This window comes from Pelodiscus sinensis, chromosome 17 (genome assembly GCF_049634645.1).
Source record: "Pelodiscus sinensis isolate JC-2024 chromosome 17, ASM4963464v1, whole genome shotgun sequence".
In the NCBI taxonomy this organism is placed as follows: Eukaryota; Metazoa; Chordata; order Testudines; family Trionychidae; genus Pelodiscus; species Pelodiscus sinensis.
Genome location: NC_134727.1, coordinates 6,741,418 through 6,768,922, shown reverse-complemented (window position 1 = coordinate 6,768,922; position 27,505 = coordinate 6,741,418). Strand labels below are relative to the sequence as shown.

The 27,505-nt window shown below is 41.3% G+C and overlaps 1 protein-coding gene across 2 annotated transcripts in view; it reads left to right on the top strand.

Annotated features, from left to right (window-relative positions):
* DOCK2 (dedicator of cytokinesis 2) overlaps nt 1-27,505 on the top strand; it is a 497,337-nt gene that overhangs the window by 60,904 nt on the left and 408,928 nt on the right. The window contains exons 12-19 of one of the 2 annotated variants that reach the window (XM_075900153.1): nt 743-819; nt 1,497-1,622; nt 4,494-4,618; nt 12,231-12,329; nt 15,896-15,968; nt 16,050-16,153; nt 21,549-21,732; nt 21,833-21,930. In XM_075900153.1, coding sequence (XP_075756268.1) covers nt 743-819; nt 1,497-1,622; nt 4,494-4,618; nt 12,231-12,329; nt 15,896-15,968; nt 16,050-16,153; nt 21,549-21,732; nt 21,833-21,930 — 886 coding nt within the window. The remainder of the gene's footprint in view (nt 1-742; nt 820-1,496; nt 1,623-4,493; nt 4,619-12,230; nt 12,330-15,895; nt 15,969-16,049; nt 16,154-21,548; nt 21,733-21,832; nt 21,931-27,505) is intronic. The other variant, XM_075900154.1, reaches the window with a different exon arrangement.

Genomic DNA, 27,505 nt, shown 5'->3' with positions numbered 1-27,505 from the left:
TCTAGACTGCTGCTTTTTGCCAAAAAAGTGCTGAGTTGGCAAAACGCAGTGGCCATTTTTATGCAAATTAAGTGTGGAATATTTAAATCCCTGCCTCATTTGCAATGACGACTTGCCTAATCTGCATCTCTCTGCCGACAGAGGGATGCAGTCTAGACATACCCAGAATGATGCTATTCAATAGCTAATTCATTGTTTGTGCCGTCAGAAGATCGTAATGTCAGAGCATAGGTAGTGGCCTGTAGCACCCCAATAATTCTCAGAAAATTGACTGACATCGTCCAAAATATTAAAGGAGAAGTCTTCACATTTGTCCTGTCTATCCCAGGGTGATTCTGCCACCATAGAAATAAGAGTTCAGTTCTCAAAAGAATCAACTTATCCACATCATAGATTAGAAATACAGCATAGCTTGCTGTGCAGTGCTCATGTCTGTGGTTCATCAGCTTACCCACCTTGTAAAGTTCAGCAGTTCTGGAATTCGTTAAGCTGCCTTTGAAGACCTTTTCAGTTCTCTGCCTTTGACACTGTCCCAATATCCATGGTATAAGTGATATTACATGGAGAGAATTGTGGTAACATTAGATAGTTGCAAATATAGACCAAAAGCCAGTTGAAGGATGATCGCTAAAGGGTGGGAATTGGTAAATAATTAAGTTGTAAAGATCAACAACTAAGGGTGTTTGCCTTATTGCTTGGTGTGGTCAGTGCCTGCCAGAGGATTGTTTCTGTTTTCCTTTAGGGTGATGGCAGAGAATGAGTTTTTGCACAGTCTGTTAGGCAAAGTCACCGCATCTAAAGGAGACAGTGGCGGGCAAGGTAAAGTAGGCTGTCTGTGTGAGCAAACCAATACATTACATTTATAAATATTGGTGTCATATTTGTTCAGAGCCGGAGTTTCAAATCACTCTCTGTACTTCAGCCGTTGGGCTAGATGTTCTGTGGCGCTGATGGTGACAAATGTAAATTCAGGGGGTGGGGGGTGGGCTAGACGTTATTTAGATAAGCCACTGATGAAAGTGGCTTTCGTTATAATTTAAGTGGTAGCAGTTCTTTGGCTGGTGGGAAAGGTGACGTGAGTAAACAGCAGGGGCCAACAGACTTGCTGGGCCCTTGGGCAAGGTTTGGGGGAGGACAGTGGCTCCATGCTCATAGAGGAGGAGGTTGGGGGTAGCCAGCCTTCAGTGCTGCCTGGAGCGTGCCATGCTGTACCCCTTGGCAGCTCTCAGAGCCATTTGGAGCGTATCACAGGGCGTTCCAGCGGTGATTAAAAGGGCCCAGGACTCTTGCTCTACTGCTGCTACCTGGCAGTGACAGCCAGACTCCTGGGTCATTTTGAATTGCTGGACCCCAGGGCAGTTACTCTCTTTGCCCCCTCACTCTTTGGGTCAGCGGGCCTGTGAGTAAGCAGCTCTCTAGAGAAGAGGGAAAAGGCAAATCATATAATTAACTTATTTGGGCTTTATTTTGAACTAATCACACACTGTTTTTAATAGGTCTTTGGGTAACTGTGAAAATGCTTATTGGAGACATGGGTCAGATTAGGAAGGACTACCCTCATCTTGTTGACAGGACAACCGTTGTTGCAAGAAAGCTGGGATTCCCAGAAATAATCATGCCAGGTAGGTAGTGGGTTCTTCTGCACTGAAAATAGACTTTCCTCTTTTCTACTGTAAAAGCCTTGTATAAATATCAGTAATATTTAGGTTGGAGCTTACTTAAATGAACACTTCAGAATGATTCTAATTGTAAATTTAGAAGTTTACTTCAATCAATGAAATATAATTACTTAAAAAAACTAAGGATAAAACATTTAAAAAAATACTTAAAGGAAACCAAAGAAAGGTTAGGGGTGGTTTTGGCCTACTGTTCAATGCAGAAGCTGAGATGGTGGTGGAAGAAAATAGGAAGGCAAAGCTGTTCAATGCCTACTTTTGCTTCAGTCTTCTCACAAAAAACAAAATGAGTAGTCCTGTGGCACCTTAGAGATTAATACATCTACATCTTCATCTACCATGAGCTTTCATGGGCCAAACCAAGATATTATATATATTTTTGTTAGTCTCTAAGGGCATGTGTACACTACAGAGAAGATCAACCCTCTGGAGGTCAATCTTTTAGCATTCGATTTAGCACGTCTAGTGTAGATCTCCTCATTCTGTGAGGAGTACAGGAAGCGAAAGGGAGTGTGTTCTTCCATGAGTCTCATGCAATGTAAACTCTGCAGGGGCTTGGCTTAAGGTAAGCCAAATCTAGCTAAGCACTTTGTGTAGACCAGCCCTAGGTTGCCACAGGAATACTCATTATTTTTAAAGCTAGATTAACACGGCTACCCCTCTGAAAAAATAAGATGTGACTGGACGAATAGCAAAGTTACCGTAGACAATGAAGTGGAAGAGATTCAGATTGGGATAAGTATTCTATTCATTCCAGGGTGCTGCTGGAATTAGCTGAAGAAATTTGGGAGCCACTGGTGATATTTGCAAACTCCTGGATGGCAGGAAAGGTCCTGGAAGTCAGGAGAAGTGCTAATGTAGTGCCTATCTTCAACAATGGGTAAAAAGGAAGAGGCAGGGAATTAACTATAGGCCAGTTTGCCTGAACTACAAACCGGAAAAGCGATCACAACAATGTATAAAACATTCTATCTGTGCTTACCTAGAGGATGAAGAGGTGATCACTGGCAGCCATCATGGATTTGTTAAGAACAAATCCATGCCAAACCAGCTTGATTTCCTTCCTTGATAGGATAGCTGATTTGCTGGATAGGGAGACATGGGGACATAATCTTCCTGGACTTCAGCAAGTCTTTTAACACAGCCCCACAAGACATGCTGAAAAGTAAGCTGGATAAATCTGGCTCAGTGCCACTATCATTAGTAAATACATAACTGGTTAAACTACTGCAAACAATCTCAGAAGATTAGGATTGGAAGAGACCTGAGGCGTCATCTAGTCCAACTGCCTGTTCCAAGCAGGACCAACCCCAACTAAATCATCCCAGCCAGGGCTTTGTCACACCAGGTCTTAAATACCTCCATGGATGGATATTCCACCATCTCCCTAAGTAGCCCGTTCCAGTGCTTCACCACCCTCCTGGTGAAATAATCTTTCCTCATATCCAACCTAGACCTCCCCCACTGCAACTTGAGACCATTGCTCCTTGTTCTGCCACCTGTCACCACTGAGAAAAACTTCTCTCCATCCTTCTTGGAACCTTGTTTCAGGGAGTTGAAGGCTGCTATCAAATCCCCCCTCACTCTTCTCTTCTCCTGACTAAATAAGCCCAAATCCCTCAGCTTCTCCTTGTAAGTCATGTGCTCCAGCCCCCTCATCATTTTCCTTGCCCTCTGCTGGACTCTCTCCAATCCACCTCCTTTCTGTAGTGTGTGTCTGGGGGCATGGAGAGGAGGGGAACTGGATTCAGTACTGCAGATGTTACCTCCCCAGTGTCAAGCAGAGGGGAAGAATCACTTCCCTTGACGAGTAACTACTAATGTGGTGAGGTCTGATTTTGGTGACATTAAGTAGTTTCAAATACTGACCAAAATCCTGTTGAAAGCATGAATCACAAAGTGGTGGGAACTGGTAAATATTTAACTTGTAAAGAGCAGTAATTGAGGCCTTGTCTATACTAACTCCTGCTGTTGGTCTAATCTATGTGACTTCAACTAAATCGATGGCTGGTGCATCAATCACTGTGACATTGATCCCCTGTGCAGTGGAGACAAGCCCGAGCAGCCTATGCCTAATTGCTTTCTTACTTGTTTGGTAAAGGAAAGGAGGTCTCTCCTCTGATTGGAAGGAGGTTTCAAGTGGGGTTCCACAGGGATCTGTTTTGGGTCCAATGTTTATTACATCTATATTAATTACCTGGATGTAAGAATAGAGAATATGTACCCTGAAATAGCCATGCAGTGTAGACATACCCTAAGAGTCAGTATCCTGTTTCTCTGACATTGCTTTGCTAACCACTGTGTAGATAATTGGAAATTATAAATAATTCCTTGTTTGACTATTATTTTTATTCCGGTTAAAATACCAGCATGTATGAAGTCAGGTGATTGAATGAGCTTTTGAAATCAAATTTTTAGTTCACATGATCCAGATTACCATAATGCCGCATATATGCCAATGAGGGTATCATTTTTTTTCATAGGAGGAAATAGAGCATCTCCTCTCTTGTTACTTAAATTTAGCAAAGGCAACTTAAACTTCACCTCACCAGAAGGTGTCACTGCAGGATGTCAGTTAGATGATGAGTTCCCTTTTAGGAAACTAAAAGTCTAGTTTCAGACCAGCCTATAAAATCTGATTAAATGAAATTATCAAAGCAAACACTTTACATTTTTAGAATGCCTTTAATATAGTTCAACATACTGAGATGAGTAGGCAAGCACTCATTATTACTTGTAATTAACCCTCTTTGGTTTCCTTTTGATTTTGTAATATGTTTTGCTTCTGCTTTCTAACCTTTAACATTTCTGTCACAGGTGATATAAGAAATGACATTTATGTTACACTGACTGCTGGCGATTTTGATAAGTACAATAAAACAAACCAGAGAAATGTGGAAGTCATCATGTGTGTCTGTGATGAAGAGGGAAAAGTGATTCCAGTAAGTGTTGTCTGTCTTTTGGTTAGCATTAAATATTAAAAAGTTAGCACATCTTAGAAGTAAGCCTTACACTTCACATTAATTTTAAATAACATTGTAAAGTACTATCCTGCAGTACATTTGTGTTTTATTGCTATTGAGTTGTTTTTTGATGCTGGAATTGTTATACTTCAATAAAACCCTTAAGTAATGCGCATAAACCTGTAAAAAGACACTTGCTGACCTTTTATCTCTGACTAGAGAGCAAACAGATGATCTGCTTTTATTGACTGTGACTCCACTTTTACTCTAGAGATTTCCTCCTGGGATTCCTGGAAGAGTAATGCAATTGCTATGTTAAACTAAATGTTCCATCTCCATTATATAACCATCCAATTTAGGAATGGGTCACAGACTGTATTATTATCTCTTGGGTTAGGGTAGTCTACTTCAGTTAAATGAAATAGAAACATGGGCAAGAGTGTGTCTGTACATATACAACATAAATATTTACTAATTTTTTCGTGGTATCCATTTTCCTTTTTAGTATAACTTGGTTTTTTTCTCAAGACATTTTCAACAGCTGTCCCGTGTTTAGGAAGATTTTCTTCCACTTTATTTAGAGTTTTACGCTATTCTTTTGGGAACTACTCTGTATTGAGAAAAGTGAAATAATTGACATTTCTTAAGATTACATAACTCACTCCAGTCAATAGCCTCACACTAGCACGACTGAAAATTTGGCCCATATTTATCAAATTTCATGTTAGTGTGTGTGAGGCAACAAATCTCCCAAATCTTCATTATGGGGCCAAACATCAGAATATGGCCTCTAACAGGGCATGTGTAACTTTTCATACACAAATACCTGTTTGCATATCAGTCATGTGAAAATGCAGGAAAAAGAACGTAGAGATTCAGAGCTTATTTGGATGGACAGATCTGGGGTATATAAGTTCTGTTCCCTGTATCTGCAAGTAATGATGCTAACTGATAAGTGCGAGGCGAGATAGAAGTCCTTTTGGACTTCTTGGACTATTTTATGCCTTCACTTAATGTTCTTTTAACAGTGCCTATTCCAAAATCTAGGCACCTCCTAATTAGTACAGTACAGTAAACTTCCGATAATCCGGCACCTTTAGGACCCAGGGGGTGCCGGATTATCAGATATGCCGGAGTACCGGAAGGGGAGCTATGAGGGGTCTGGAGTGGGATGGGGCATTGTCGGGGAACTGCGCAGCATGGGAGAGAGCGGCGCTGTGGGAACAACCCGGCAGCACCCCAGCTGCTCTGCCCCCAGCTTCCCCACGTCAGCTGCTGGTCAGTTTCAGCCGCAGCAGACTTGGGGAAGCTGGGGGCAGAGCAGCTGGGGTGCTCTGTCCCAGGGCTTCTTCAAGTCCACTGCTGCTGAAACTGACCAGCGGTGGAGTTGGGGAAGCCGGGGGCAGAGCAGCTCCAATTGTCCAGCTGACCGGAGCACTTCCAGGTTCCAGTTGGTGCCGGACTATCGGGAGTGCCGGACCACTGGATGCCGGATAATTGGAGTTTTACTGTACTTATTAAGAGGAATGTATTGAAATGTTCAGTAATAAAATAACCTCCTAAATGTTCTCTCCAACTCTATTCATGCATCTTCTCCCTAATTGAATGAGAGAGAAAGCGTATCACTATGTCTATATTTGCAGCCTATGTCTATTCAATTCAAGCACTTTTTTATGGCAGAAGTCCTTTAAATCCCTTTCATTACACAAAAATGCTCACCTGATAATTTAAGATATTCATCAGGTGCTTACCTGTTTGGGAAGATAACTGGACTTCTGCTTTATCTAGTTCATAGATATAACAAAAGCAAAGCTAAATTAGAAATAAGACAAGATGTTATTAGCATACAGAATGCTAATACTGTGTGGGCTGACTAGTATCAATTAATTTTTGTAGTTACAACAAAGAATTGAAACAGCCACCATTTCATTCTTCAAATAGGGTAGTTATGGCTGAGTTTAGCTGTCAAACTAGCTTAAATTTAAAAACTGGCACTTGATTTATTTCTGCAAATCAGCGAGAAGTCCACCTTTTATAAGTAAACGTCACAGAATATATTTAAGCAATTTGTGAGCATGGTGTATGACCAAACCCCTTTTGGGGACATATATTTCTACTAATTTAGATGGGCCTGCTTAGGCACATGCCTACAGTAGAAACCAGAACTAAAGTCTAATTACTCCTCTTGAGGTATCAGTATTGCCACCTTCTTGAAATTTAAAAGAACGACTTCATAAGGTATGGAGCAGTTAAGATACCGAGGACACTGCCAGCCGAGGTTTATTGATGTCTGACAGCAATGTAAAAGCTTTGCTTCATTTGAACCTACAAATGAGAACTGGCACTAAGCATGTGTTATTTAGTATGAGTACTTAATATGTGCAGGAGTGAGGGATGTTGAATTTCTGATAGGTGGTATCAGGGCCGGCTTTAGGAAGTGTGGGGCCCAATTTGAACCGTTTCGACATGGCCCCGGCATCCAGGATTTTTTTCTTGACCAAAAAACTAAAAAAACCAGCACACAAAGGAAAAAGTCACAGCCTCTTTAAATCCCCAGCTAGAGAGCAGAGTCCTGCCTTCCGGCCAAACCTAGGGGCCGACTCCCCCTCTCACGGTGCACAGAAGCCACTGCGCTCCTCCTCTGGCGCCGACGTTCCTGCCCGCAGCGCACCCAGCATGCCGGCACACTTCCAGATTTAGGGCGCGGGGCCCTCTAGCTTTAGGGGGTGGGGCCTTTTTAAGTGCGGGGCCCAATTGGGGGAATCTGCCGAATCGGCCTAAAGCTGGCCCTAGGTGGTATAACCCGCCCGTTAGAAATACAGGGCTGTACGCAGGAATTTCTGAGGGGTAGGGTGTCCATTTTTTGTAAATGTGGAATGCAAGGGTGTGAATGCACCCCACCATGGTCCCCCAAATAAGCTTGCTGTGGCCAGCCAGAGAAAGACAGGAATGGCGCACTGCCCGAGCCTTCCTCTCCTGTGCTCCAGTCTGCTGGGAGAAGGCTGAGGCAGATTTTCCTCCCCTCCCCCAGGAGCGAGGCCAGGGATGGGGAGGGGCTTCACTCATGGGGGCAGGGCGGGGAATCAGTCCCACCCTTCCCCTGGCCAGATGGAGAAGGCGGTGGGGGTGGGAGGGAAGGAGGCTTGGGCAGTGCTCTGCTCCTGCCTTCCAGCTGGAGCACACTTGGGGGACCACGGTAGGGTAAGTTCACACCCTTCAAACTCCTCCCTGCATACAGTCCTGAATAAGGGCAGAAGTGAGAGACTGGCTTATTTGCCCCTTAGCACAGGGAACTAGCTACCCTGTTTGCAGGATCCTTAGCTTTCCTGAACTGAGCAAGGCAGGACACATGCAACGGCCCATTAAGTGGCCTCAGCCTAGAATTTCATGATAAAGGCCAGGACTTGAACAGGGTTAAAAAAAGAGCTCGATAAATCCATGGAGGTTAGGTCCTTCAATGGCTATTAGCCAGGATGGGTGGGAATGGTGTCCCTAGCTTCTGTTTGTCAGAAACAGGAAATGAGCAACAGGGGAGGGATCACTTGATGTTTCCTTGTTCTGTTCGTTCCCTCGGGGGCACCTGGCACTGGCCACTGTCGGCAGACAGGATACGGAGCTGGATGGACCTTTGGTCTGACCCAGACTGGCCGTTCTTACGTTCTTAAAAACCTTTGAGATAAAATGAGTGGAGATGAGCATTGAGCAAAACTTGGGACAATTCTTTTAAAAAAGGTATTTGAGGTCTGAACTCTATCGCTTGGGCCAGTCTGTAGAAATAGCATTGCCTGTGTGTGTAGGAGGGGGAGTGTTGGAAGGGAGGAAACGAGGGATAAAATCAATGAGAGATTTTGGAAAAGGGAAGGCTAAAGAGAATGTGAGTTAAAATGCTGGAAGGGAAATTTTTATAATATTTGATAAATAGAACTATATTTAGCAATTGTTGGATGTATGGGGAGGAAAGGAAAGGGAGACTAAAAATAAACAGAGACTTTAAGAAAATGTTGAAATGATAGCATAAATAGGGTTAAATGTCACTATCTGAGAAAGTAGCATCCAAACAACAAAGGTCAGTAGATGGTCATTAATTAAATGAACAGTCTGGAAAAAACAAGGCAGCAAGATCTTGATGTACAGCAGGGGGCAAAAAAGGATAGTGGATGGATAAGAATCTCTTTTGGGGGGATGAATCACATTTTCCTTCTGCTCTCTGGAAATCATAAATGGGGTCTAAACTCAACAGAACATTGGTGTGTAGTAGGGTGGTAGATACGGCTTGAAAACCACACCCACTAACATGCAGATAAGCTGGCTGGCAAAGAGTACTTCCTGGTTCAAGTGGCACCATGGTGCTCATAAGCAGAGAGTTCTAGTATTTGGAGCAGAGAGATCCTGAGAGAAGGAGCCCAAACGAGTGAAGGAGCCTTACATGGGGCCAAGTTATCATACAGGCAGTAAAGCCTGGCAAAGCTTAAGCTGGGGTTTCATACTGATATATTTGGGAACTCCTTTTGGTTAATAAAACAGATGCCAAGAGAAGTGACTCTATTTTGGACTAAATGAGTAGTACCCTTTGGAGTAGGGCTTGTCCAGACCACACTGCACTTTGGGGCATAACACCAAGTGTCAAAATGTGTGAAAAATGTAAAAATATGTCATGAAATAGATTTATTGGGTGGCAGGAAGAGTGCCCAGGAGGGGCCTTATTGCAAGATGCCCCTTGAAGGAAATCTCATAAGGAAACACTGACCTGGGAATTCTGCATTAATTCATGGTACAGATTTTGGAGTCTAAATTGGGAGTGCCTTCCTGAAGTGAAGTATCATTTCAGATGAGTAGCTGCGTTAGTTTGTAACTGGCAAAACTTAAAAAACAACAAATAGTCTTGCAGCACCTTAGAGACCATGAAGAAGTGGGTTGTACGCATGAAAGTTCATCTGAAACTAGGTGGATTGTGCCCACGAAAGCTTGTCTGAAGAAGTGGGTTGTGCCCAGGAAAGTGCATGATACCATCTACATGTTTTGTTAGTCTCTAAGGTGCTGCAAGTCTATTCATTTCTGAAGTAATTGTGTCCAGCGGAGCCTACATAGGCTAAGAACCTCAAAAGGGATGGGACTACTTTTTAGAAAGAGAGGAGTATCACTTTCTAGAAGCCAGCACAGTGAGTTCTAGAGAGAGAAATTCTCCGTATTGGTATTTGCAGTTTTATGGCCTCTTAGGGCATGTCTAAACTACATCCCTCTTTCAAAAAAGGGATGTAAATTAGGCATATCAAAAGTGCAAATGAAGTGTGGATTTAAATATCCTGTGCTTCATTTGCATAATCACGTCATAGCGTTCTTTCGAAAAAGGGTATTTTGAAAGTAAAACTGCTGTCTAGACACGGTTCTTTTGAAAAAAAAAAAACCCTTTTTCAAAAGATCCTGTACTCCTTAATTCATAGTGGTTTCACTTTCAAAATACCTTTTTTTGAAAGAACGCTGTGACGTGATTATGCAAATGAAGCAGGGGGTATTTAAATCCCCGCTTCATTTGCACTTTTGATCTGCCTCGTTTACATCTCTTTCAAAAGAGGGATGGAGTTTAGACATAGCCTTAGAGATGAAATAACAAACTGCATGAAGGACATGTCCCTAGACATTTCTGTAGATTATGTTGCTTGCTTTCTTGGGAAAGAGCCTTGTAAAATTTGAAATCCCAGAAAAGAGAAGGATTTGGCATCTTTGCTTTGCTTGGTCCTCTTGAGAAGTTTTTCTCTGGCTGTGCAGATGTCCAGCTAAACCTCCAAGAAAACGGGGGAAAAAAACCAACCCCAAACTCAACTTATCTACTTCCCTTCGCTACACATTACAGTTTAGCCCCTTTGTGGAACAAGTCATTTCTTGGGCACAGGGTGCATTCTAAAGGAAGTAAAATCTCCAGAGCTTGCCCAGACCTTCTCTAGTCAGGCAAATCCTGCAATTGGAAACTATGCTTCAGGGTTGTTTAAGTGATTGTATTTATGTGGGCTTCCTGTCCCTCGCCTACCTTTTTATTTGAAACTTTTAAAATAAATGCCTCCTCGAGGCATCACATGACTATGCAATGGTACCACACACTATTCCTAACCCAGTTTATCAAAGCATGGTCTCATTTTGCAGTCTTCACATGTACAAAACTAACACCGATTTCAGTGGGAGCCAGGTAAGGGGTGACAGAGCTGCATGCACTAGGCTTAAGACTACTTTTATTGTTAGACTTGGTTGCAGTACCAAAAAGAAAACAAGCTCACATTGAAAGCACTAAAAATGCCTGTAGAGGAAGCTTGGTGAGAATAGAAAACATTTGATCATACTTTATATATGCGATGGTTAAATTTCTACATTTGAAGTAGATGGTAATCTTCTTGAGATAGATACTTCCCTATGGGTACATCTACACAGTAGTGTTAGTTTGGAATAACTGACACATCTACCCTGCAAGCCTTTATTTTGAAATAATGTCGAGCTGGAGGATTTCTTACTCCAACTCATGGTAACCTTCATTTCATGAGGAGTAAGGGAAGTCGAAGTAAGACAATTCTTCCTTCAACTTCCTGCTGTGTAAACAGTGCCAAAAGCTGAATTAAGCTATTTTGACTTTAGCTATGCAATTGACGTAGCTGAAGTTGCGTAGCTTAATTTGACTTTAGCCCTGCAGTATAAATGTACCCTAGGTGCTATCACAGAACAAATCATACAACTTTTTATTATTTGTGCAATGAACAGCATACCCTGTACTACTTTTTACATCTGTCTTTAAATGCAGCAAGGTAACCTCTAGGTATAAACAATTTTTATCCATTCCATTTAAATTGGAAGAGGCTTTTCCATTTAAATTAGGTTGATCATGTTCTTGGTTCTGTCAATGGACTAAATTCACCTCTGGAACAAACAAGCTGAATTGCATTGATTGGGTATAGTGAACCCACGTTAATTCCAGTAGTCAAGTTGACCTTTGAATACTGTTGAGGTGATTCACCTGCTCAAGATTGGTTGGAAGATTGGCACTAGCATATATTTAGAGCAAAACCAGAACAGAATGCATTGTGGAGGTCTTAAGATTTAGATATAATCAAAGTAATATACCACCTGACCAATGCAAACCCATCAGGGTACTTACTTCATATGGATTTTTTTTTTAAATATCAGATTTACACATCAGTTGTTACAAGCAAGTGATATGGCTGGTTATCATTAGGCTCAAAAATTGTCTGAATGTTTTATATTGTTGAACTACTTCTAATATCGGACAATGTATTCATTTTCTTGTTGTGTTTGTGACTTCTGTAGCCATCAGAACATGAGGTGAGAGAAACAGGGTAGGAATGTGATCTGATCATGACTCCCTAGTTCTCTTTATGGATCTGATTTCTCGAATGCTAGTAATTTTTTATAGTTAACAGCTTTTATTTCTAGTTCTTTGGATGAATTTTGGAAATCTGTCATGTTGAAAATATGTACCCTTGTTGGAGTTTTTTCTTTTACCATAGAAGAGTTTGCCTTTCACCTACAGCCCATGAATTATTTACTGAAAATAACTAACTCTTGTTTTTTTTTTCTCTTTCTGTGTAAGAATGCAATTTGTTTGGGAGCAGGAGACAAACCTGTAAATGAATACAGATCAGTTCTCTACTATCAGGTCAAACAGCCACGCTGGATGGAAACATTAAAGGTATGATACAAACATTTTTCATTTATGTTTTCCCCTTCACTTGTCAGCTCCTATCTTTTTTTTTTAAAGGAGAAAACCATTACAGCACAACTCATATTTTTTTTTAAGAACAAATACCTTGAGGTCTTGAAATATAGTTGTGTGTGTGTGTGTATTACATCAACTATCAGCTAGGGGATACATGATTAGTGATTTTAACATTTCAGCCTGGAATATTGGGAGGACTTCCTATTGTAGCAGTGGAAAAAAAAATAAGGTCATTCTAGTTTACTTTATGTCCTGAATATACGCTATTGAAAATGAAGAACACTATTAGTTGTACTGGCGGAAAACAGCAAAAGTGAGAAGGCTGAGTGATGAAACAAGGATGGTAAATAACCTCTTGTAAATTTTAGATTTTTATGGTCTTGCATGTGTGTTAGAGAAGAACTAATAGACACCTAAGTAATCAGTGTTTAATAGGAGTAGTCAAGAAGGTTCTGAAGTAGTAATTTAAAAACAGGGCTCAAGATTGCTCAACAAGTCTACAGTCAGTGCTTTTTTGGAAGAGCGCTATGGAAGATTGGCTAAATGATGTTAGCAATCTGTGTATTATTAGTCTGACTGCACTAAGGTATAAAGTGAGAGTGGAAAAAGAAGAATAGGTCTTCTGTAGCTGTAAAAATGTGTAGTTGTGTATTGTCTTAAAACCACAGACAAATGTGATATTTTGATTAACATCTTGCTTTCATTTTCAATTTTGGCAGTAACTGGAACAGATTTTATATGAACAATGAGCAGTCCTGTGGCACCTTAGAGACTCATGAGCTTTCGTGGGTAAAACCCACTTCATCAGATGAATTGGGGTGATTTTGTATGGAGAGACATTAGAAATAGCTGTGCTTAAATTATTTGAAAGTTTTAATTATATTCAAATCAGATCAAAGTACTGTAGTATAAAATGCTGTGATTTTCAAGGTAGTATTGATTCGTGAAGTCATACAGGACTAGGTAAGCAATAAAGAAAGACAAGATGGGTGATGTAATACCTTTTACTGGAACAACTTCTGCAGGTGAAAAAAGACTGTCTATTCATCCACAGAAATTGGTCCAATGACAGATCATTCTCACCTTGTCACACATTAATAATATCCTGGGACCAAAATGGCTACAAATACACTGCAAATAGGAATATATGGAAGAAACACTTCAGAATTACATAATTTTCAAATCTGACTTGTGAGCTGTTAGCTCATGAGAATGTTTTATATTCATGGAGTGCTGCATATACTGGATAATGTATTCATTTCCTGTAGCATTGGCGACTTCTTTAGCAATCAGAATGTGAGGGAGAAAAATAGGGTGGAGATGTGATAACTCTCTAGCTCTTTTCATGGCTTGATAGGGCACGTCTACACAGCAGGGCTAATATTGGAATAAGCTATGTGACTTCAGCTACGTCAATTGCGCAGCGTAAGTTGAAATAGCTTAATTCGACTTTTGGCTCTGCCAACACAGCAGGAAGTCAAAGGAAAAACACTCTTCGTTCGACTTCCCTTACTTCTCATAAAATGAGGGTTACTATGAGTCGGAGTAAAAGGTTGCCATGAGTCGGAATAACATCAGTTATTCCAAAATAATGCTGCTGTGTAGATGTTCCCAGAAGGACTTGCTGTGCAGCATTGAGAAAATTATTTCATAGTTCGCTCCTGCTGTTTACCCATTGCTGTAGAGGTATAAATTAATTCCACAGGGATTTATGATGTTAAAGAGCTTTGAGAGGCATTATATGAATCCATATAATTAACATTACAAGTTCCTTTTCCTTTTTTGTTTTCCAATACATGAATTTCTGTCAGCCCTATAACTGATGGCTTTAGCCATGCTCACATGCTCCTTGGAAGCAGTTCTGTTGTTACGTGGAGTCCAGGCACCCAGAGCTCAGTCTGCTTCCTCCTGCTGAATCCTTTTTTATGCCCTCTTTGCCTTGACTGTGGTGCCTCTGAGTTCATTAGGGGTACGTTTAGACTACAAGCCTCTTTCAAAAGAAAGCGTCTAGACTGCAACCTCTTCTTTCGAAAAAGTGAGCTGCTTTTTCGAAAGAGAGCACCCAGGCAGTCTGGATGCTCTCTTTCGAAAAAGCCCTGTTTGCATTCAAGAACGCCTTTTTTCAAGAGTACTTTTGAAAAAAGGTGTTCTTCCTTGAGAAATGAGGAGTACCGCCATCGAAAGAAAAGCCGCGTTCTTTCGATTTAATTTCGAAAGAATGCGGCTGTAGTCTAGATGCAGGTGAAGTTTTTTCGGAAAAAAACTACTTTTTTCGAAAAAACCCTGCAGTCTAGACACAGCCTAGGAGTTCCAAGCAGAGAACTGCAAGCCTAGCATCTTTTTGGTACTGAGGCCAGACCTGGGCAAATGTATCTTGTGTACACAAGGCTTTGTAGGGCCAAGATTCAGTGGGGGACAAGTCCCACTGATTTTGCATGTATTGGTGATGGTCACAGATGTGGTCAAATGTCCCTTATTGCCACTCAGCAGAGGTCTGTGAGGAGCCCCACTTCTCTGGGGTTTACGTGCTTTAGGAGTTGAACAGAGTTCAGGCATTGACTCTGACTGGGGCCCTCAGCCTACTCACAGGGTATCCACTATCTAGTACATGGTTTGGAACGCTGAGATGTGGTGATCCAACTGCTAACCTCCCTCCCCCCCCGTTACCAGTGTTGCCCCCTCATCCTCTCCTATAGCTTAAATATTCCCTCTTTAAGATCTCCAGCCATACGAGTGCTCCGCATCCACGTGCTAATCTTGAAAGGGTGTATGGTAGATGTAATACATAATGCACAGACTGACTTTCACAGCATTTTAGATCACCTTTGTTCTTAAATTACCAGAAATAGATAGATATGTATAGATAAGTCTATATATCTCTCATTTCCTCACCAGTCCGGAGCATAGGTTGGGTCAAAATTCTCTGGGTCTTTGCAGGCTACTTCTGCTTCAACACAGGGGTTGATTATAATCTTAGAGACTTTCCACATGCTCTTTGTCACTGTCTCCCTCCAGGTCAGCTTGCTGTGATGTTGGTTGTTCCTAAGTGGAGCTTCCCGCTTAGTGAAATCCTGCCTCTTCTCTTCCCTGTTCTCCTACCCAAGGCTTCCTATGCATTTCCAACTCCCTCAGGTTGATATACCCCACCATTAACACCTGGCTCCTTTGTTCTGCTGCAAGTAATTTTCCATTCTTTAAACCCAAGTCTACACACGAAGTGGAGGGAGTGGCTTCTCCCAGCTGTAGATATCCTCCTTCTTAGCATATCTACTGAGCAACCAGAGTACAGTCCTTAATGGCCACTACTTTCCATTGTCTGTTGTCTGGAAGAGATGTGCTTACAATCTTGTCTGCAATAGTGGGTAGACAGAGGCATTTCTTGCAGCAGTTTTTGATATAAACCACTTCACAATAACTGCCAGAATTTGTAAATTGTACAGCTTGCCTAGATTGCATGAGTGGCTAACATGGAAGTTAAAGAATGGTGGATATTGATTTCCAAGTAGATAAATTTCATAACTTATTTTTTCTAATAAAAGGTGGCAGTCCCCATTGAAGACATGCAAAGGATACACCTGCGTTTCATGTTCAGACATAGGTCATCTCAAGAGTGTAAGTACAGAATTATTATTTTTTGTTTGTAATCAAGGTTGCTAATCTTTAGAATTTAATGTATGATTTTGTACTTTGTAGCTAAAGACAAGGGAGAAAAGAATTTTGCAATGGCCTATGTGAAGCTAATGAAGGACGATGGTACAACTCTACAAGATGGCTTACATGAGTTGGTAATCTTAAAGGTATAGTATGAAGGTTGTGGCATAGAGGGAATTATTGTTTTCGCTGACTCTTTCACTGTGCAGTCTTCTATGATATTCCCAATTTTCCATTGTCTTCCCCTCATTATCTTATTAAAAACTTAAGTTATGTGATCCTTCCTCCGGACGCATCTTTCTCTAGACCTAATCAAGATGACTCAAAACATTTGCTATAGCTAAGTATCGTTGTAGAGTGACAAAGGACAGTAGCTGTTCCCACATTTTAACCTTTGTTGGCCTGCTTCAAGTCTACTATATTTAGAGCAACCATATTTCCCTATGCTGAATATAGGACACCTGGTCAAATTACTGTTAGTCATCATGTGAATTCGACAACAGGCAAGTCAGGGAGGAAGGGAGGCTATTGCAGAGCTCATCTCTTCTTCCCCATCACTGCTCACATGTGGCTGGAACCAGCTTGTCCCTTCCTGCCCCCAGAGTGTCAAAAGGCAGCTAACATCTCCAGGCTGCTGCTGGCCACTGACATAATCCAGTCACCTCCTGTTCCCAGGATAAAGTGTTGGGCAGTAAGTTCTAAGGCTGCATTATGCACCAAGGCCCAGGAAATTTGTAGGGGTTTCAGTGAAGCCAGCCAGAGAGGTGGCTCAGCAGAGGAAGGTATCTAAGGGTCAGAGCAGCCCGACACTCTCTGGGAGCTGGACCTATGGCTGAGGGGTGGGGACAGGTAAAGAGACAGGTGATGAGGGTGCTAAGCCCCTGCCCCAGGGGTTGCTGTGGAACATGCAGATTTGGGGTGTGAACAGGCTAGAAATAGCTTCCCTCTGCCACTTCAGAGCTTAGCTGAGGGGCAGAGAGTCTTCCCCATGCCAGTGCTGTGTGGGGCTTTGGAACATGCAGGGCTTGGCTGTTCCTGGCCAGTGCCCCAGGCTGGAAGGTCCCGGCCTTTCCCAGAGTGCCAGCTCAGCCAGAGACAGTGGGGGAAGGAAGGATCCGGCTGTTGGTGAGCTCCATGCTTCAGTCAGGGGCTGGTTCTCTGCAAAGCCGTGCAAGTGGGATGCAGTCTACCAGGGGCACGTGGACGAGCAGTAGGGCCAGTGGTGGGATTGAAGGGGCAAAGCGGGCGGACAGTGAGAGGGGAAGCCCGTCAGGGACTGATGGGTGAGTAGGAGTGTGAATACCTAACTCGCCACCACCTGGCCATCCTTGCCAACCATCGCAGCCTGTGCCAGCTTGGAAACAAGATGGAGGGTACATCCCTGCTGCCTCACGGCAGGCACACAGCAGGAGCTGCGCTGACGGACTAGTAGGAGGAGCAGTTGGCCTTGAGCTCTTCATTTTTGTCCTCCCATCCGTCTTGCACACCCACCCCATTCATCAACCACTTGACTCCCCCCGTCCCTGCTCCAGACTGCTGATGGGGTGGGGTAAAGGGGGCAACTGCCCCGGGGTCCAAGGCTTCCTGTCACCACTGCTACTGCTGGAGCCTGAAGCCCTTCAAATTGCCACTGGAGCACAGTGTAGTACTCTCTGGGCAGTGCTAAGGGATGAGGGAGGGGCATGCCATGATTCGAGCAGCACTGAGGACTGGATGCTCCTAGCCTCACCCCTTCCACCTAAGGTCCTGACCCTTCTGGTAGCATGGAGCTGGACCGGCAGGGCTGTTATCTCCCGTGCCCCTACCCCACCAGTGGGCAGGCAGTGAACAGGGATCTGGCCATGAGCAGGAAACGGAAAATACAGGACAATTTGCCCATTTGAAATACAAAGTTGGGGTTCCTAACTGGCTTAAATATGGGACTGTCCCTTTAAAACCAGGAGATCTGGTCACCCTAATTATATCCCTACTTCTAGAAGACTGGGCCAGAACTCAGTACCTGGACTTAAACCATCATTAGATCTTGAAATAAAGTTCAGTCAGATGCTGATTCAGTTCATTTCATCATGATCTCTCCTGCCTCATGAATGATCGGTGAACAGTTTGTGACTTGCTTGTATTTGTTAGGGGTTAGTTGGTTTATAATACAAATCAACAGTTCTTTGCTGGGGATTATGTATTAAGTTGTAGGGATTTGCTATCAGGCATCTGAACAGTGCTGGTTAGCCCCAATTGGCTGCAAATAACCTGGTTGATTTCCTTCCCTCCCCCAGATGGGTGCTTTCTATTGAAATTAGGTTTTCCAGGCAGTTAGTGAAGACTGAGAATTAGAAATGAATTTCCTGCCAATATTTTCAAATCTGTACTTAATTAGCTGTTTCCAAATGTGTTCTCTTCAGTAAATTAGTTTTCTGTAATATTCATGGCAAGCTAAAAAAGAGGGATGCACACAACTAAAGTAAATTGTTTATAAATTCCAGTGGAGACTAATGGATTTTTTTTAGATATTTGCTCACCTGTTGTTGGTGCTAAAATTGATAAATATTGAGGCCAGAAGGGACCATTATGATCATCTAGTCATGACTGATTGTATAAGGCAACTCATAAAATTCAGCAACTGATTCCTGCATCAAGCTCATGACTTCATTTTAGAAATGTTAAATGGAGCTGACACATTATCTTTATGGTAAAAGAGACCGATCATTTCTGACACAGAAATGTTACTTCTAGAATTCACACACGGAAACACAAATGGTAAGCATTCAAAAAAAAAAAAAAAAAAAAAAAACCATGACTCAGGATCCCAGAAATGGAGGGGCTTTAAACTCAAGAGGTTTTAAATACCTTTTCAAGTTGTGAGGAGTTTTTTGCCTTCTGATGTGCAGTCCTTTGGCACGCGCTTGAATCGTGTTTTCATGAATTTTCTGAAACCATGAGGGCTAGAAACGTTTTATCCAGAATGAAAGCTGAGACGCTCATGTAACATGCTTTTTAAACGTTGCCTAATTTGTGAGGCTGATAAAATTGTAGGCAACACTTGCCAATGTTCTAGTACATCTTCAGCTTCAAAAGCCACCTTGCCGCTTTCAGTAGATCTGATAATTTTCACGCTTTCCCTGAGTTTTGCTCGATTGCAGCTAATGAATGGAGATCTCCTCATGGGATGGAAACCCAATGCTTTTTAATGCTTTTGAATGAGCATATACTCTTTTCTATATCTCGGCAGACTGGGAAGCATACCTGCCCTCTCTTAGGGTGCGTCTACACTTGCTCTCTAGTTCGAACTAGGGATGCAAATGTAGGCGAACGAAATTGCTGTTGAAGTGGAGTAACATTTTTTGAGGAGTAACGTTAGTTCAAACAAAGGGGTTTGATTCGAACTAACATGTCCCGGCATGCACTTCCTGGTTTGAATCAGCTAGCGATCAGAATAGCGCGCAGCGAGATCATGATAATGAAGTGCAGGATATTTAAATCCCTGCTTCATTAGCAATTTCAGTAGCCTACATTTGCATCTCTAGTTCAAACTAGGGAGCAAGTGTAGACATACCCTATGGGATGCATTAGCAGAAATTATCTCAAGAACTATTTAAAGCAGACACCCTAGGTCGGCTTGCCCAGAGAACCTACTACTCTTCATAGGCCACATCTTTTGGCGCTATTGTAAATGCCAGACTATATTTCCTGAATCTAGAGCTTCAGTGCTGAGTACAAATTTCAGGTAGGCACGCTCTTCTCCACATCTGCTACACTTGGTCTGCAGGTCTGGCAGCTCTATAGTCTGATATGGTCTGGAAATTCAGTGTCAAACCTGAACAGCCATGTGCCTTTTGAATAGCTGCAACAGTATTTGGTACAAAACTGAATTTGTTGGCTGCACAGTATGATACAAGTAGCCATTCCAAGAGCTATAGTTAGTTTTTTTCACCCTCTTTTCCTATCCTAGTACCTAATATTTCGTAAAAAGTGATTAACTTTTTACAAGTCTACAACTGTGTCTGTCTAAAGTGGTTTCCCTATTTTAATAGGCTTAGTTTCTTTTGTTAAAAGCTTTGGTTTTCTTTGTTGGGAAGATTGTTTTCAGTGGAGTCTTCATTGTCATCTGAGTATAGTTTACCCTCATTTCTCATTTCTGAATTGTTCTAATGTAATCAATCAGTATTTTTTGATGCACTGCATTCAGTCTGTCACAGTGTCTTTCCTCCCTATTTAATATTCACGTGCAAAACACTGAGTACCCGAATACAGATTGACTGTGTTTTGTACAAAATTATAATGTCATTTTCTTTGCTCTTCACTATGCACAGGATCTCTTAGAAGGCCAACCGCTATTCTGTTTTGATTGCTCCCATGTGGCATGTCTTCAAACTAGAAGAAATAATCTTCCCATTTTACATCTTGCTGATTATTCCCGCACATGATCTCGGAGGGCATGTCTACAGTAGGAAATTGTTTCTAAGTAACTTATTTTGAAATAACTCCCGAAATAATAATTTTGAAATAGCGTGTCCACACTACAGGGAAGCCTCGCAGTTAGTCTGAGGCAGGCTCCATTAATATGGACGTTCTACCTCAACATAAAGCCTCAGGAAGCACTGGGGATTAATTTGTCTGAATTACTCTGGGGAGTAGTTCTTTTGAAATAGTGGTACCGGAGTGTTCACGCTTCTGCTATCTCAAAATAGCTATTTCCAAATAAACATTATTCCTCGTAGAAAGCAGGAGTTATTATTTCGAAATACCCATCCCGTTACTTTGAAGTAATGGGCTTGGTAATGAGGATGCTCCACTTGTTATTTTGAAATAAGGTGTGTTGTTCTGCAATCGTATAGTATAGACCAAGACTGAGCTACTGCCTTTCCCCACTATCTAGATGGTCCAGACCACTCTCCTGTTGGATCTCAATTACTGAAATATCTTTTTCACTGACCTTGAAGAATACATTAATGGTGCCCCTCTCCTTATTATCCACTCAAAATGGTGCTTCAAAGGACAATTTCCAAGATTGTTGCTTTGACCACCTCACACTCTTTACATCCCTTCACTGCCGTCTTCTCCATATCATCAAACACAGACTACTTTGCCATTTTCTGGGCCCTTCATGTCCTATCTCACTTTACTTGTCTGTCATGTGCTACTGAGAGAGCAACTCCAGCCCTCATTCTGCCGCAACTACCAGTCAGCATCGTCCACTTATTACGTTTTCAGAAAGTCACCTTTACAATTTCTTCCAGGCTGCCCTTTGCATGTGGGACATAGCACCCTCAAAATCAGCCCTCCTTAAAACTTTCCTGTGGTGTCTATTAAAAGAAACCTCTACAGTGGCTGATGGGCTCAGACTGCAGCTTCCTGCAGACCAGCATTGTCTCAAGGTTTACTTGACTTCCCCTTGTCTATGCATATTCATCAGTTTTCTCTGACCTATGCATTTTTGGTCAGAGATCATTTCTCTTTTGTGTGTGCTGTGCCTAACACTTGTCCACAACTATGGTTCTTATGCACTCCCGCCATACAAATAATATACAACTAATGTCTTTCCAGGGTGACAGTAAGAAAATGGAGGATGCCTATGCGTATTTGACTCTACCTTCCTCTCGCCAATATGTGGAGAATAAAGGCTTGACCTTAAGCCGAAGTGCCAGCAGCATAGGAGGACTGTCAGTAAGCACCCGGGATGCCTTTTCTATTTCAACTCTGGTTTGTTCAACAAAGCTAACTCAAAATGGTATGCCATTCAGATTCTTGTGGAAGTATTTGAAAAAGGCTGCTCCCTGTTCTTAACTCACCCTGAAGTTAAAAGCCCTCTTCTCTGCCATTTATTTCAGTCGGTTTGCTGGGTCTTTTAAAGTGGCGCATGAAACCAGAGCTGCTACAGGAAAATTTAGAAAAACTGAAGATTGTGGATGGGGAGGAAGTTGTGAAGGTACCACCTTTTGAATGTTACATTCCTGTCCCTGGTGTTAGAGCTCTGTAAACAGCAGCCTTCTGGGTTCCCCCCTTTCCAGATGATTTTGTGAGCCTGCTGCTTCTCTTTTGATAGAGGATGGAACAGTGAGGCTTCTGTCTGTCTGTTCAACAGTCATCTGCCAGAGGGGATCAGATACTGCTGTGGATGGTTATTCATGACATCAGTTCTCTTTTTGCATTCAGTAGAGTAGGTATGCTATTATTATTCCTAGTCTTCCTCCACAGGATGGGCAAAATACGCCATTTCATTGATTTGGGAAGAGGTGATGATGTTTTGTCATTAAGGGTGTGTCTGCTCATCAGGGCTTAACTCGAAGTAAACTACTCAAATGGAGCTATGTCAATTGAAAAGCTTATTTTGAAATTGGGAGTGTTTACACAACACTTATTTCAAAATAGAGGGCTCATCCTCCGACTTCCCTTACTCCTCAGACAATGAGAGTTACAGGAGTTGGAGTAAGAAGTCCTCCAGCTGGACAGTATTTTGACATTATTTTGAAATAATTGCCTGCCATGTAGACATGGACTAAGGTATTTCAAAATAATGTTGCTGTGTAGACGTACCCTATGTGTATAATATGCTCACATGAAACAATTTCCAATATATTTTAGTAGCAATACTGGTGAAAGTGAAATACAGTGTGCACACTTATAGGGATTAATTCAATGAGATGGGTAAACATACTTTTTAAATAGATATTTGTGCTACGCATACTATGGATTGAGAAAATCATGTAGCCACCACAGGAATGTAATTTAGGATTTCGTTGGGATTATGAATAACATCTTAAATGTCCCTGTATTAGATAGTTTCATGTCAGAAATTCCCATGTTCCTATTCCTTGGGCAATTCTTGAACAAATGTGCAAGTGTCCAATATATTTGTTGTTAAGCTCATTTCATTTGACTCCCTAGTAAAATATGGACATTTAGCCCAAGGTATTTGACCTTTTGCAGCCATACATATCACTTTCATTTGACTGTATATTCCTTTTCAAATTTGAAATGCACACTTAGAAAAAAAATCAACATAATAACATAACAGATGTTTATCCTAGATGAGTGGATTAGAGATTGTAATACTGAAAAAGTTATTGGATAAAGCTTTATGTTAACAAATGCAAGTGCTAAATATCTTGCACTTTAAATATCAACTGTTTATTACTCCATATAAAGAATATTTCCAAGACTGCAAAAGTAGCTAACTCTGGCAGATACAAATCCTCAAGGGAAATAAATTTTGTCACTTCTCTTCCTAAAGATGCCTGTCTCCAATTTTTATTTTAATGTTTTTTTCCAGAAGGTAGAAAGATGGGTTACTCTTGGTCTTTCTTCTTGCCAAATATTATTCCCCATGTGTGTATCTATGGCTACGTCTACACTGCAGAGCTATTTTGTAATACCGAAGCTCTGCCGCAAACAAGAACACGCCTGCTTTTCTGAAAAAAATTTCAGTAAAGCAGATGTGGGTTTTTTGGCATCCCTATAAACCTCGTTCTATGAGGAAGAAGGGATGTTCTGAAAGAGGGTTTTTTTTCCCCAACATTTGGTCCCATGTGGATGGGCCAAATGCTGGAAAATCCTCTTTTGGAAGAAAAGTGGAAAAAGATATGCAAATTGTGAACCACAATTTGTGTATCTTTTTCTGACTTTTCCCTGCAGTGTAGACATAGCCTATATCTGTCTATATATTCATCATGAGCAGAGGAAGTGATACCGTCCTGTAATCTAACAGGGAAAGCTCATTTTCCTTCTGCTTGAAGCCTCACACACTTTTCTTCTAAGACACCCAGCCTGATTAAGGGAATATTGCTCAGCTAACTCAGTCCCATAAATATTCCAGACATAGCAGTAGTCTATCTTTTGTGGATCCTTAATTCAGAACCTTACTGCTTCCACATGCCTTAGCCAATGTAAAGCATGTTATCGTGGCTAGTTGCTGGGACCATGTTTTTTCCCATGGCAGTTTGTATGTGTTCAAATCTTTGGGAAAATAATTATCTCATTTTCAGCCCAGCATCAGGTCTTTGCACCTGCAGTTTACTCTTCCGGAAACCTTAAAACTGACTGACAAGCAGGTGACAAGGGCTTGTACGCTTCATACCTGTGGCCCGTGAATATAATCTCTGGCTATGTGATCAGCTGTTATTTCTTGTGAAGTCAGTCACTTTTTGTTTTTTTAGGTTCTCTGGGATATTGTTCAGTCTTTATATCTCCCCCACGTACACATTTAAATGTCAGTAACCTCTTGCAAATATAGTAGGACATATTGTCCAATTGACACTGCTATTGGTGCATGTTTTTTTAGCGGGCACAAGTTATTATACTTCTTGCTTCTTCAAGTCACAGTCTGATTTTCATTTGAAAGACAAAAGAGGAACAGTTACAGAAGTGTCATTATCTGAATATGCCAGTGCAAAGAAGGATGGAAAAAAACTTAAGGTGTCCATGACAGGACAACTTGAGTATTGTTGAATCCAGTCATTCAAAAATCAAGAGATAGACTTTAAAATATTCAGGCATTAAAAAAAATAATTGTGACTATATTTACTCTCTGGCTGTTAAACATGCAGGGAACATGTTTTCAGGCCTTTGTTCCCAACCACGAGGGCTGGAAATTTACATCAGACACATACATATTACTTGTACAGCAGATGCATTATCTCTCTGAAACGGTAATGCATTTGAAGGGCACAGTTGGAGATGAAATTGGAGAAGGAATAGTCAGGGCTCAGGGGGAGAATGGGATATTGAGTGGGTTTGGAGATGCCATTGAAAATTTGAAAAATCTGTAGCTTGCATCTTCTGTGTCAATTGATTCTGTGGCAGGCAAGAGCAAGAGTGTGATTACAGTTATAGCTACAATTCTAACTGGACAAAGAGGTATAAACCAGAAGTTGATACTGTGTGTCTGTGTATGTTGTTTATGTTGAATGCACATAACAGAAATGCACTTCAACTCCAATGTAGTATATCGCATCAGAGGATGTGCCATCAGCCACCCTCCCTTTCGTTAACAGTATACAATTATGAGGTCTCTGATACCACTGTTCATGACTTCCTTTTTATGTAACTTCTTAACATTCTCTCATGATACTGAAACTTGCTATTTTGGCCTTGTTTTTGAGACCATGTCAATAAAGCGGGCAAATGTTTAGCTGATTTTCCAGCATGCTTCCTGTTTTTTCTCCTCACGATTAAATGGTAGCTCATTCTGTACGGTCACATTGCTGCAGTTCAAAGGAGGAGAGGGCGTATGCTAGGAACCAGGCAAAATTAAGGACTCGGAGATGGGCTGAATGTGTATTTGACTTGCAATCTCTTGCAATCGAAGGTGCAAAAGCTATCTAGAACTTGCCTAATGAGCAAGGGGAAGCTTGTTGAAAAGGGAAGGAGACCTAACTGGCTGAAACAACAAGCTCAAAATGGATATCAGGAGGAAGCACAGAGCATACAAGAAAAGAGGGAAAAAAAGGTTGATCAGCAAAGAGGGAGACTAGAAAATATAGGAATTAAGTGAGAGTTGCCAAAAGTCAAGTTCAGAGTAGTAAAAGATTATTTAGTCACATAAATAAATAAAACAAGGAAAGAAGAAGCAGGCCTCTCGGCAGTGAAGATGTTGTTGTGATGAAAGATGATCTAGGTATGATGCAGGAACTTGGTTTCCAATAGTAATATTCATGTAAAACAGGGTGGGGTTGGATACATGTAAGATAGCTACTGGAAATGAGTGTATGGAATGGAAATTACTACTTCTGTGCCAAAAGCAAAACTAATTTTTAAAATGCTTTAAATCGGGGGAACTGGATAACTGCTGTCTTAGAATACGTAAAGAAGTAGCACATAAATTTCTGAGTCCTGTAGTAGGGATTTTTCAACAGCCTACCAAATCATAGGTGCTACCATGTGACAAGAGAATAGCAACTGGAGTACTTACATTTAAGAAGGAAAGAAAAGTGATCCATGCAAATACAGACCCATTAGTCTGATTTCAGTACATGCCAGACAAATTGTGAAGGAATGAATAATTTGAAATAAATAGGAGCTAATGCAACATGGTTTTACCAAAGGTAGGTTGTGTCAGACTAACTAGACTTCTTTCTTTGATGTCATATTCTCTGGACAAGAGAAGTGTGATAAATTAGATCGATGTAGACTTTAGTAAAGCACTTAATAAATGACAACGAAAGCCCATTTCACAGATTACAGATTCTTTTCAACACAACACAGAGCTCTGGAATTTGATGGTATCTGTTGAAAATGAATAGTTTTTATCCAAGGAATAACATTTGCTTTCAGACACAAATACTTCCTGACACCTCCAGAATGATACTAATGAAAACCTTCTCTGATGCTTAAAGTTTTGAAAGAGGTATAATCTTCAGTGCAGACCTCAGCCACTAATTAAAGGGGTTAGTAAAATATTTCTTTGTGGGAAAGCAACTCCATAATGGTCCACAAAAAGGTTTTTTCTGCACCTTTCTCCAAAGCATTTAAGGCTGACCACTGTCAGGGCAGATAATGAGAACAGATGGGTTTCTGGCCTGCTCCATTATGCTTTCTTATTCTCAAGTGGGTTCAAAGCTTTATGTATCTGAGGACTAATTTTGCTGCCTTTGTTTTACCGCAGTAGGAATTTTCTTTGTGCAGACAACACAGGATTGGGATATTAGTGACAAAGTGGTGCTTTTCATGAATGCTTGGAGACACTCAACTATCCATCTAAATTGTAATTTTGGGCCTGTCAAAGATAGGTGATTTTTTTTAAATAGAAAAGAATAATACTAAAAATTGCCCACAAACTTACTGAATAAAGGAATATTTGCTCAGTATGTGCTTTCTGCTGCTGTCAGATATACAAGCGGAAAAGTATTGTTTTTTATAGCTGGGTTAGATATGTTGAGTTCTTTCGAAAATCGGGAATATATTATTAATGCCCTGTCTCCTTATAACAAGTACAAAGTGGGTTATGAATTTGTGGAAAATTACTGTGTAATGTTAGTCTGTATAATAAGTATGGAATACATAAGGAAAATGCACCCAAATTAGGAATAATGTAACTTTACTGTTTAAGTCTAAAAGCAGCTAATACTGTAGTAGCCACCTCTGTTCTATGGAGCTTGGGATGGTGGGCAGGGAGGGAAGCCCAGTACACACCAGGAGTGGAGCCAGAGCCAAAGCCAAGACAGATCAATGGGGTCTGACTTTTGACTCTAATGGCTTTGGCTCAGGCCCTGGTGGGATAAACATCTTTTGTGCTGTTATCTTTTCAAGATAAAAAGAGCAAATATTGATCTATATCACTCGCAAAGACAGGAATTGTTTTAATTCTATACAAATTACAGATAGTGATTGGTTTTTATTGATGCTAAGGCTTTGAACTATGTGTATATTATGGACTAAATATCTGAATCTTCAGTGACATGGGCGGCTTCCAGAAACTAAAGGCTTTATCCTCCACAGTGCATCACAGCACAACTTTTTCCGAGGGGCCTCCAAAACCCGTCCATCCAATCCAAACCATGTTTCAT